We start from the raw sequence: 10,323 nt of genomic DNA, 5'->3' as shown, positions 1-10,323 counted from the left end.
TATCAAAACAAGAAGTGTAGTACCTGTTTTAAAGTTGGGAGATGATTTTTTCGCCCTCCCTGTAGGATAATACACCCCACTGCAACACTTTTTGACGTCAAATCACGTTACAAGGGGGTGTATTATCCTGGTGGAGGCGAAAAGATTATCCCGTGGGGCCCACATCACCTTCCTTGTCTCCATTCTAAACAACGTCCAGCTTCTTCTCTCTATCTCTACGCGCATAATACGACGACTCTATTTCCAGAGTCAAATTATTCTTCTCCTTTTCTTCTTCAAACATTTTTCTCATCTTCTCTCCAACAAAAAAATCTCATTTTTTTTTCCTGGATATTGAATCTCCATGGCACTTCTTATTATTCGGTTCTTCGTGAGAGTATTGTAAGAAAGGTATACTTTTTTCTAGCTTATGTTTTCTAGGGTTTTTCGGTTCTGTTTCTGTTTAATTTTCGTTGCACTTTTTTTTTCCTGATCTTTGTATCATGAAATCGATGTATGCTTAATGTTAATCTTAATTTTGGTATCAAACTGTTTGGATTCAAACTCGTATATGAGTAGTTGTAGTGGGGAAATTCACAGTTTGGAGCAGAGTTGTGTCAATTCTAGATTGTTTGTTTGAGTATTCTTATATTTAAAATGCAAATTGTTTATATCTGAATTGTAAAAGGAAGTAGAATTTTCAATTGTATTATGGTGAATTGGGATTAGATCCTTACTGGGAATTCAGATTGGTTGTCTGATTCGAAACTGATGTGAACTTTTCATCACAAGGGATACGTTTGACTCGACTAAGAAATCCCATCTTAAACTATGTTCTAGGGTATTGGATGTGGTGGGTATTGGACATGGTGGCGTCATTCTGTCATCAGAGTGACATACTGACATCTTCGCCCTCTACTTCTATCATATGATCCATAGTTTCAAAACTCTTACGATTTACGATTCGACCCTTGTTACGATTTTCGATTCGATTCCTCTTTTCAAAACATTGGTCGGAACGACAAAAAATGGAAAGGTGTTATGATTTGCATTTCATTAATGTAGAGAATGATATTTGTTAGGCAACATCATTGAATTGCACAGCAAAGTAACCGTATCTTATACATGGTATGTCAGATTGGCATGGGGCCAATATTACATCGGAATTCTATGTGGTATTGACATAGATTTGGGGTCCTTGGAGGGGAGACTTGTCATTGTCCTTTCTTATACTTCATTACATTGTACTTCTTTATTGACTATTCTAGACATCTGTGCCAACGCTGACATCAGCAGGTGTTTCGAAGTGATTAAGCTATTATAGATGGCTTTCTTGCTTATGTAATAATTTGTGCTTATTCTAGCATGTCCCCAAGTTTCATCTTAAAATTTCATCATTTGCATATGTTTCCGGACGTTTCCGTGATTTTACAAGATTTCCACCGAAACCAGAATGTTTCCGTTTCCGTTTCCGTGCCGACCGAAGCCAAATTTTAAAACCTTGGGGTTTGTTTAGTGCTCTGAATTTGTTCATAAGCTAAAGTAAATAAAGGAGACCGTAAGAAGAAATATTCTGGAAGAAGTGGAGATGAGATGAGGAGAAGGGGAGGAACAAGTGGACGAGAAGGAAGACGTAGAAAGAAGGGAATAGGTGTTCATGAGGTTGGAAAACCCAACCCACAAACCCTTTATTCATTTACTTAAGAAAAGTCAAAAACCCAAAAGGGTGGGATCACCTCCAACATATGTCAAGTGACATGTTCAAAAAAAAAATCTCAAACATGTCACATGACTCAAAATACAATAAAAACTCGAAGAAGGAAAACCCTTCATATAGAATAGAGAAACCCCCAAACTTTCGTACATATAGATGGGCCCCATCTATATTCTTCTAAAGTTGTGCATTCAGACAAGATGAGCAGATGCCAGTTAAGTAGCCTGCCAATGGAATCAGTTGGTCTTCAGGATTGTCTTTTGAGATGTCACTCTGTTAGTCTTTCCATTTTGAGGAATTGTTGGTAGCTTCTACTGTTCATTGATTATGCTGCGTTCCTATTATTATGGTAGAAAATGTGTTAAAACGTCATGTAATTGCTGTTAAAAAACTATTGGATTATTAGTAAACTGTAATCTTGCATGCGTGGACTGGAACCCAATAACCCTCCATCTGAAAATATTTGTCTGTTCATGCGACTGAAGATATTGGTAGGGATGGATCCTTTGGATCTTTGTCATCAAAAACAAAGAAAACATTCATTTAAAAACAAACAAAAAACAAAGAAAACATTAATTCTTAGAGGGAAGAACCCTCATACCTGCCGCCACGACACCCTAGCTTTTGGTCTTGACTTTCCGGAGTGATTTCTTGTGTTCTTGAGCTCCAAACACGCCCAGGAAGAGTGCCCTAGGCATTCTCTCACCTCTCACCTTGCTTGAGCTGATGGGAAACCCTCATTTGGAAGTGAAAAATCCTTCCCAAAAGGTGGTGGTAGCACTTGATGCGGGAAGAAGGACCTAGAGTCATTTTATATATGGGAAGAGACATCTTTCAACCCTCTTCCTTTCCAAATTTAGCTCTATTTGATTGTTGTAAACTTAGCAACTTGCTAATGCTCTCCTAACCATGTAAAACCCTTGCCATTGCCAGCACTTGCCGATCTAAGGACAAGGCCAATGCAAAGGCCACTAAAAAATGGAAACTTTCTAAGCTTTACACTCAGTCCTTGTTACTCTTGGACTTCAACTTCGATGTTGATATTGGTTTGGTGAATGCAGGGTGCGCATATATAACTTAGACATGGACACATGTTCAAGTGTCAGCCATGGATATGATGTGCCAGGCTTCGCAACCCCAAAAAAACCTACATACTGTCATGTCTGCAATTATATGATAATTTTGAAAGATATATTATTTTGTTAAAATTATTTCATAATAAGTATAGAACTTATTGAAACATATCTTGAATTTTAGATAAATTGAAATACCTCAAATATTAATAGCATGTAACATACTAGAAAACAAAAAGATCAATAAGTTTTTTTCCCTAATAATTGTGCGGATGACTTTCTGCATGCATGCACAACTAATGAACAACATGAGATTTTTTTTTCCTGAATAGTGGAGTGTCTCTGTTATGTTGCATGAGTCAATTCCCTTGTTTATGGCATAGTTTTAAAACTCCCCTACGTCATCGTGGACTCCCCAAGTCGACTCCCTTTTCCCTTGACCGCGTTCCACATGTTGCCCCACAGAGAAAACTCCGTTGACTCTCCCGAGTTATGACCGTGTCAACTGAGTACTCAGCTGCGTTCTTGGCCGCGTCCGCACCGAGTCGCCGCATTTTCAAACACTAAACAGTTTTATTGCACAGTTGTCTGGATGATTCCTCTGGTTCTCTAAAGAACTTTGCCTAGAAAGAGTTTGTTTCAATTGGTTAAAATGTTTTTAAACTTTTTGTTCATTTGTAGGTGCAGGTAATGACTATACAATCACGAAATTTGTGGGGGCATGATATAGAAACATGACTAATTCCAAGGAATGCTATTTCTTTACACTTTCAAGATTATCATGATAATGGTGTAATCATGGGAAGAATAACATATGAAAATACATGGAATGCACTAGCATAGCTGTCCACATTTTATTGCTACAATGATCCCCAAGGCATGGTGGCTTCTTGTCTGACCTCTTTAGATTCTTTAGGATGAGAGGGGCGACGGGGACAGGCTAAGTATACGATACAAAGGCTGTGTTGGATTTTTATTCTTTTAATAGTAGGTTTGTTCCACTATCCACCTAAGCCCAGCTTACATCTGGGAGAAACAATTAGCTTATGATTCTCTTTTTTTTTTCTTTCAAGACAAGAGAAAAGAAGGGGCAATTTGATAGCTTTTTCATTATCCTTTATTCCATGGAATTTTCTTATTGTTTTGTTGAGTTAGTGGAAAATATAGTAAGCAGTGAATGCTTACTTGCAATTTATGTGTGCATTCTTTGCACTGGTAGTGACAGGCTTTCTTATGCTTGGATGAAATTAGATGATTGGTGCTGGGAAGACCCTATAATTGAATGTGTTTTCTTCCCATTTTTGTGTTGCTTTTGACCATCTCGGTCTTTCTTTGAATGAAATTAACCATTCAAAAAAAAAGACCCCATAATTGAATATGTTTTCCATGCTTGCAGTAGTCTTTCCAGAAGATATGACAGACAGCTGGGGAGGAAGTTATGACACAGGTAGCCAATCTGATGAGAGCTATCAACTTGAAAGGATGCACATTGAGCCTATTTATGATTCTTTTGTTTGCCCTCTCACAAAACAAGTAATGAAAGATCCCGTTACCTTAGAAAATGGGCAAAGTTTTGAGCGAGAAGCGATTGAAAAGTGGTTCAAGGAATGCAAGGAGAGTGGACGAAAGCCTGTTTGCCCATTGACATTGAAAGAACTAAAAAGCACAGATCTGAACCCTAGTATAGCTCTACGTAATACAATTGAGGAATGGAGTGCAAGAAATGAAGTCGCTCAGCTTGATATTGCGAGAAGATCCCTCTCTCTTGGCAGTTCAGAAAATGTCATTTTGCGGGCTTTAACGTATGTCCAACATATTTGTCAGAAAAGCCGAGCCAATAAACATGTTGTCCGCAATGCAGAGTTAATACCAATGATTGTTGACACGTTGAAGAATAGCAGCAGGGCGGCGCGATGTAAAGCACTAGAAACCCTTCGTATCGTGGCAGAAGATGATGTTGACAATAAGGTTGTTCCCTATGTCACAAATATCTCTGATTTTTTCAAAATATCGCGGCATTTTGATAAAATGACAAAATGGCGAAATAATCTTGAGTTTTTTAAAATAAGCGATATTTTCATTTTTATCATAAAATCATGGATTTAAATTTCGGTTTCAGTCCCTACCGAAACCGATTTTTTTTTTTTTGAAAATTTAAGTCATTTTGGCCAAAATTATTACAATTTCGGTCAAAATAACCTAATTTCGGCCTGAAATTGAAACCGAAACCGAAATGTATATGATTTCAGACCCAACCGAAATCTGAAATTTAAAACAATGCATAAAATGTCGCGATAATATCACGATATCATCCGGATATTTTTATGATATTTTAGGGAAATGATATCAGCGCTCCAATGTTTTGATATTTCAGCTCTCGTCTTTTTTTTTTTTTTGGTGAGTTCCGTTCTCGTCTTTTAGTATTTAAATGGCTAGCGAGAGCATTTTGGGAACTGTAATAACCTTTTGACAGCCCTTTAAATACTAAAAGACAAGAAACTTGAGCTCCAATATGAAAATATTGGAGCGCTGATATCATTTCCCTACTTTTTTTTAATATTTTTTCCTTAAATTTTATATATTTATAGATTGGGATTTGCTAGGGTCCATCACAAAAGGCATTTCGTGGAACATCTGTTGCATGAGACAGCTGCCACATAGGCTCACTTTCCTACAGATTTTGTCATTATTCATGAGGTGGCTGCTCTCTCATGCAACAGTCATTCCACGATATGGCTTTTGCGATGGACCCTAGCAAATCCCTTATATATTTTTAAATAACTTTGTTTTTATCATTTTTCCCCGATTTAAACCCGAAAAAATAAAATAAAATAAAATATGCCGAGATTTCCCCTTTCCGAGAAATTCCCGAGAACGATATTTGTGACATAGGTTGTTCCCAGGATTGCTGGTTTTATTTCCAGTTGTTTGTGTTCCACAGCTTCAAGAATTGGCATGCATTTGTATGGCTCTCAATTTTTTTTACTCATTTTGCAGGAAGCTATGGCCGAAGGAGACACTATACGCACAATTGTCAAATTCTTGTCTCATGAGCATTCCCAGGAGAGGGAGGAGGCTGTGTATTTGCTATATGAACTTTCAAAATGTGAATCTTTGTGTGAAAAGATCGGTGAAGTCAATGGAGCAATTCTTATATTAGTTGGGATGACTAGTAGTAAATCCGAGAATATTTCGACTGTTGAGAAAGCTGATAAAACACTGGAGAATATGGAGAAATGTGAGAAAAATGTGCGGCAGATGGCTGAAAATGGTCGATTGCAGCCTCTTCTTGCACTCCTCCTTGAAGGTACTTCCTGCCTCTTATCTGTTTTCGAAAAATTGAATTGGCTTATTGTCCTGTTCTCACTTCTTAAAAAATTTATAAATAAAATGACCTTTTTCTATATGCCACTAGTAACGAATGGCCCCTTTTTCCATGGTCGGTATTCGGTAGTATTTATTTATAGAAATTAGTTTAAATCACAGTTGTAAATTTCGTTTCGTTTTGTCCGAAATGGACGAAACGTTTCGGCCGAAAACCGGAACGAAATGACGAAAATTTTGTTTCGTTCCGGATTTCGGCCGAAATTGACCGAAAGTTACAGAAATTTGATGAAAAGTTTCGAACAAAATTGTCCGAATTTTTTTTTGAAATTTGGTTTCGGTGGCCAAAACGAAATGGCCACCGAAACGAAATTTACAACTATGGTTTAAATGTTGTAAGCAGAGTTAGTTGGTTGCTTCGTCACGAATATCTCCAATATTTTCAAAATATCACATTTATTTTCAAAATATCACGTTTTTATCGCGACATTTTGATAAAACGACAAAATCCTGAAATAATCCCGAGATTTTAAAAATATAGCGATATTTTCATTTTTATCATAAAATATCGCGATAATATCATGATATTATCCTGACAGTTTTACGATTTTTTTATTTTATATTTTTCTTAAATTTTATATGTTTATATATTTTTTAAATAATTTTGTTCTTATCATTTTTTCCCGATATAAACCCGAAAAAATAAAAAAATATAATATATCCTGAGATTTTCCCTTGCCGAGAAATTCATGAGAACGATATTTGTGACATAGGTTGGTTGAGGCGAGTTGGGGGGTTTTCCCCTTTTGAATGGTGGAATATAGATTTTGAATGGACCACAAAATCTCAACTAAGATCACCACTTCAGTCCTTTGCGTGATGACAATTTTGGTCTGTCCTCCCATTCCCATTAATGGAATGGATAGGAGCTATGACAATACAAGGAGGTGGCCTAACTCCCCCCAATGGACATGCAGAGGGCAAACCTCTTGCAGAGGACCAACCTCTTCCCCTTAATTAATCCAGTTAGTATCTTAATAAAACTGTAAATTTCTGGTGAAAATATGTTCCTTGCGTGTATGCAAGTCCTTAAACTTGTAATAGAGATGTTCCATGCGAGTTATGCATAATCATGGCAAATATTGCTTTAGGATATTAGTTTATTTTTTGTCTTGTTTGTTTTAGAGACAACAATATTAGTCACTAAGGGCATACTTGTAATTTTTTATATAATTAATATAGAGCGCTGTGATGTTATTTGATTCATTAATACAACATAACTATGGTCTCTCTACCTATTAAAAAAGAAGGGAAAAAATACACTTAGACCCCCTGTGGCTTCATTGGGTTTTTTTAACTGGACGGAGCTGACGGCGTGGGGGAAAAGACCAAAATGCCCTCGTCTTCACCAACTGAAAATTAGGGTTTTCATACTTGAAAACTAAAAATTGAGGTTTGATTCAAACCCTTGTTGATTTATCAACATAAACCCTCCATTTAGGAGTTTTATTTGTCTTCATTCACATCATTATAATGATTTGCACAAAAACCCTAATGTTTTAGGGCTTTATTTTTATCAAAGTTTTTTTCTTGAAATGTGGGTTTGATGTAGCCATGGGGTGGGGTTCGATTGTCTGTGGTGGAGGTGACGGCGGTGGCTAGAGATGGTGACGGCGGCGGTGGCCGGAGGGGCGATGGCGGCGGTGGGAAATGGCGTAACCCTAATCCCTCTGCAAATGAGGGTGTTTCTGTCCTGAAAATATTAACCATGGTTAGTTTTAGTCTTTCCGTCAGGTTAAACTGACGGACAGTTGACGGAGGGGGTGTACTTGTCACATTTTGAAACCACATGGGGTCTACTTGTAACTTTTTAAACTTTAGGGGTTAAGTTGAATGTGTCAGAAACCACAGGGGGGTCTAAGTGTATTTTTCCCAAAAAAAAAAACTATGGCCTCTCTCTCTCTCTCTCTCTCTCTCTGATTCCACCCTTCTTCACCTTCGTCACATTTGTTGGTATTATTTATCTAATTCTAACATACTGGTATTCATCTTGATCCATTTTTCTATACTTTATCCTTATATGAACTGTGTTTATATTACAGTAATGCCTTTCAATAATCATCAAATAACTCTATAAATGTATTGGCATGTTGTGTTTTTTGAGGTCCTGAGTTTCAAATCCCTAATACTATCCATCTCACCATTTACCTTGTAATTCATGCAGGTTCACCTGAAACCAAATTGGCGATGGCTTCGTACCTTGGTGAGCTGGTTCTGAGCAATGATGTGAAGGTTTTCGTGGCTAGAACAGTGGGTTCATCACTGATAGATTTCATGAGAAATGGCAACATGCAGGCGAGAGAAGCCGCCTTGAAGGCTCTGAATCAGATTTCATCTTTTGAAGCAAGTGCCAAGGTATTAGTAGAAGCCGGGATTCTCCCCGCACTTGTCAAGGACCTCTTCACTGTTGTTGTACTTCCCACGAAGCTAAAAGAGGTGTCCGCAACAGTCCTTGCCAATGTCGTGAAATCCGGCTGTGATTTTGAATCCATTCCTATTGGTCCCAACAACCAGACTCTCGTCTCCGAAGACATAATTCACAACCTGCTCCATCTGATTAGCAATACGGGTCCAGCCATTGAATGTAAGCTTATACAAGTCCTTGTTGGACTAACTGCCTCTTCTGCAACTGTTCTGAATGTGGTCGCCGCCATTAAAAGTTCTGGTGCTACTATCAGTTTAATTCAGTTTATTGAGACTCCACAGAAGGATTTGCGTCTGGCTTCAATAAAACTTCTCCACCATCTCTCACCTCACATGGGTCAAGACCTAGCGTACGCACTATGTGGGACTGCTGGCCAGCTCAGCAGCTTGATCAAAGTCATTTCTGAGACGGATGCAATCACAGAAGAGCAAGCGGCTGCCATTGGTATGTTAGCTGACCTTCCGGAGAGAGATTCTGGCCTCACACGGAGACTTCTCGATGAAGGCACATTTGAATTGGTCATCTCTAGGGTTTTTAAGATCCGGCAAGGGGAGATGAGCCGTAGCCGATTTGTCACTCCTTTTCTAGAAGGGCTAGTCCAAGTTCTCGCAAGGCTCACATTTGTTTTGGCCAATGTGCCTGATGCTGTCAAACTCGCCCGTGACCACAATCTCGCCACACTCTTCACTGACCTACTACTCTCAAATGGGCTCGACAAGGTGCAGATGGTATCGGCGATGGCATTGGAGAACCTTTCTCAAGAGTCTAAACGTCTGACAAAATTGCCAGAGGTGCCGGAAAGCGGCTTTTGTTTTTCAATTTTCCCATGTTTTAGCCAGCAACCAGCGATAACTGGGCTGTGCCGGGTTCACCATGGTCTCTGTTCATTGAAAGAGTCCTTTTGCCTTTTGGAAGGAAAAGCGGTAGGGAAACTAGTGGCATGTTTGGATCACACAAATGAAAAGGTGGTTGAGGCAGCACTTGCGGCACTATGCACATTATTGGAGGACGAGGTTGACTTTGAGCAAGGAGTGCTGGTCTTGGATGAGGCACAGGGGATTAAGCCAATATTTGATATCTTGCTCGAGAGCCGGACAGAGATTCTCCAGCAGCGAGCAATCTGGGCTGTCGAAAGGATCCTAAGGATCGAAGACATAGCATATGAAATTTCTGGTGATCAGACTGTCGGAACGGCACTGGTTGACGCTTACCGGAATGGTGATTATCGAACCAAGCAGATTGCCGAGCGTGCACTTAAGCATGTCGACAAGATACCAAATTTCTCTGGCATTTTCCAGAAGATGGGGTAATAAATGAAAACCGAGGAGTGTATTTTTTATTTATTTTTGTTTCTTAGTCTTTAACTCTGAATGGGTGAGATTGGATGCCCAATTTAAGGTTTTGGTTTAAATTTAGGGTCGTAAATTCATGCTTGTCTTTCTCTGTGTAGAGTATGGTATATTTCCTTTTTCCCATTTGGTAGGGAGATTTGAAGAAGGATGTTCATATGCTCTTTTGAAGTTGTATTTGTAAAATTGTGGGGATCTCTTACATGTATTCTAAAAAACGTTGATTCATGATGATGATGTTAACTGTCGTTAATGTCCAGAAAATCAGAATAATTTTTTGTGGTATTGTATTCTTTTTATGCACATCTTCGGTTTATCCGAGAAATCCCTCCATGGGTGAGAGATCAACTCCGAATCCATCATTGAAAGAGGGATCGGCTCCAAAATCCATCCACGAAG

The 10,323-nt window shown here is 38.6% G+C and overlaps 1 protein-coding gene across 1 annotated transcript; it reads left to right on the top strand.

The window, feature by feature from the left end:
* The first annotated feature begins 210 nt into the window (after positions 1 to 210).
* LOC143854593 (U-box domain-containing protein 44-like) lies at positions 211 to 10,209 on the top strand. Its single transcript, XM_077364634.1, has 4 exons — positions 211 to 390; positions 4,163 to 4,734; positions 5,764 to 6,073; positions 8,315 to 10,209. Exons 2-4 carry the CDS (start codon positions 4,180 to 4,182, stop codon positions 9,883 to 9,885), a joined length of 2,436 nt encoding a protein of 811 aa, XP_077220749.1. The 5' UTR covers positions 211 to 390; positions 4,163 to 4,179; the 3' UTR covers positions 9,886 to 10,209.
* Positions 10,210 to 10,323: the final 114 nt, after the last annotated feature.

The sequence above is a fragment of the Tasmannia lanceolata genome, unplaced genomic scaffold, assembly GCF_043159265.1.
Source record: "Tasmannia lanceolata isolate RefF3 unplaced genomic scaffold, GAP_Taslan_0.1 ptg000020l, whole genome shotgun sequence".
NCBI lineage: Eukaryota > Viridiplantae > Streptophyta > Magnoliopsida > Canellales > Winteraceae > Tasmannia > Tasmannia lanceolata.
The sequence above is the reverse complement of the archived record's forward strand: the minus strand, read 5'-3'. Positions and strand labels throughout refer to the sequence as shown.

Excerpts from the sequence above, each read along its gene's own strand:
- LOC143854593 (XM_077364634.1), top strand. The coding sequence starts at position 4,180 with ATGACAGACAGCTGGGGAGGAAGTTATGACACAGGTAGCCAATCTGAT. Across the intron at positions 4,735-5,763 it reads AAGATGATGTTGACAATAAG|GAAGCTATGGCCGAAGGAGA; the intron begins GTTGTTCCCTAT and ends CTCATTTTGCAG. Across the intron at positions 6,074-8,314 it reads TCTTGCACTCCTCCTTGAAG|GTTCACCTGAAACCAAATTG; the intron begins GTACTTCCTGCC and ends TAATTCATGCAG.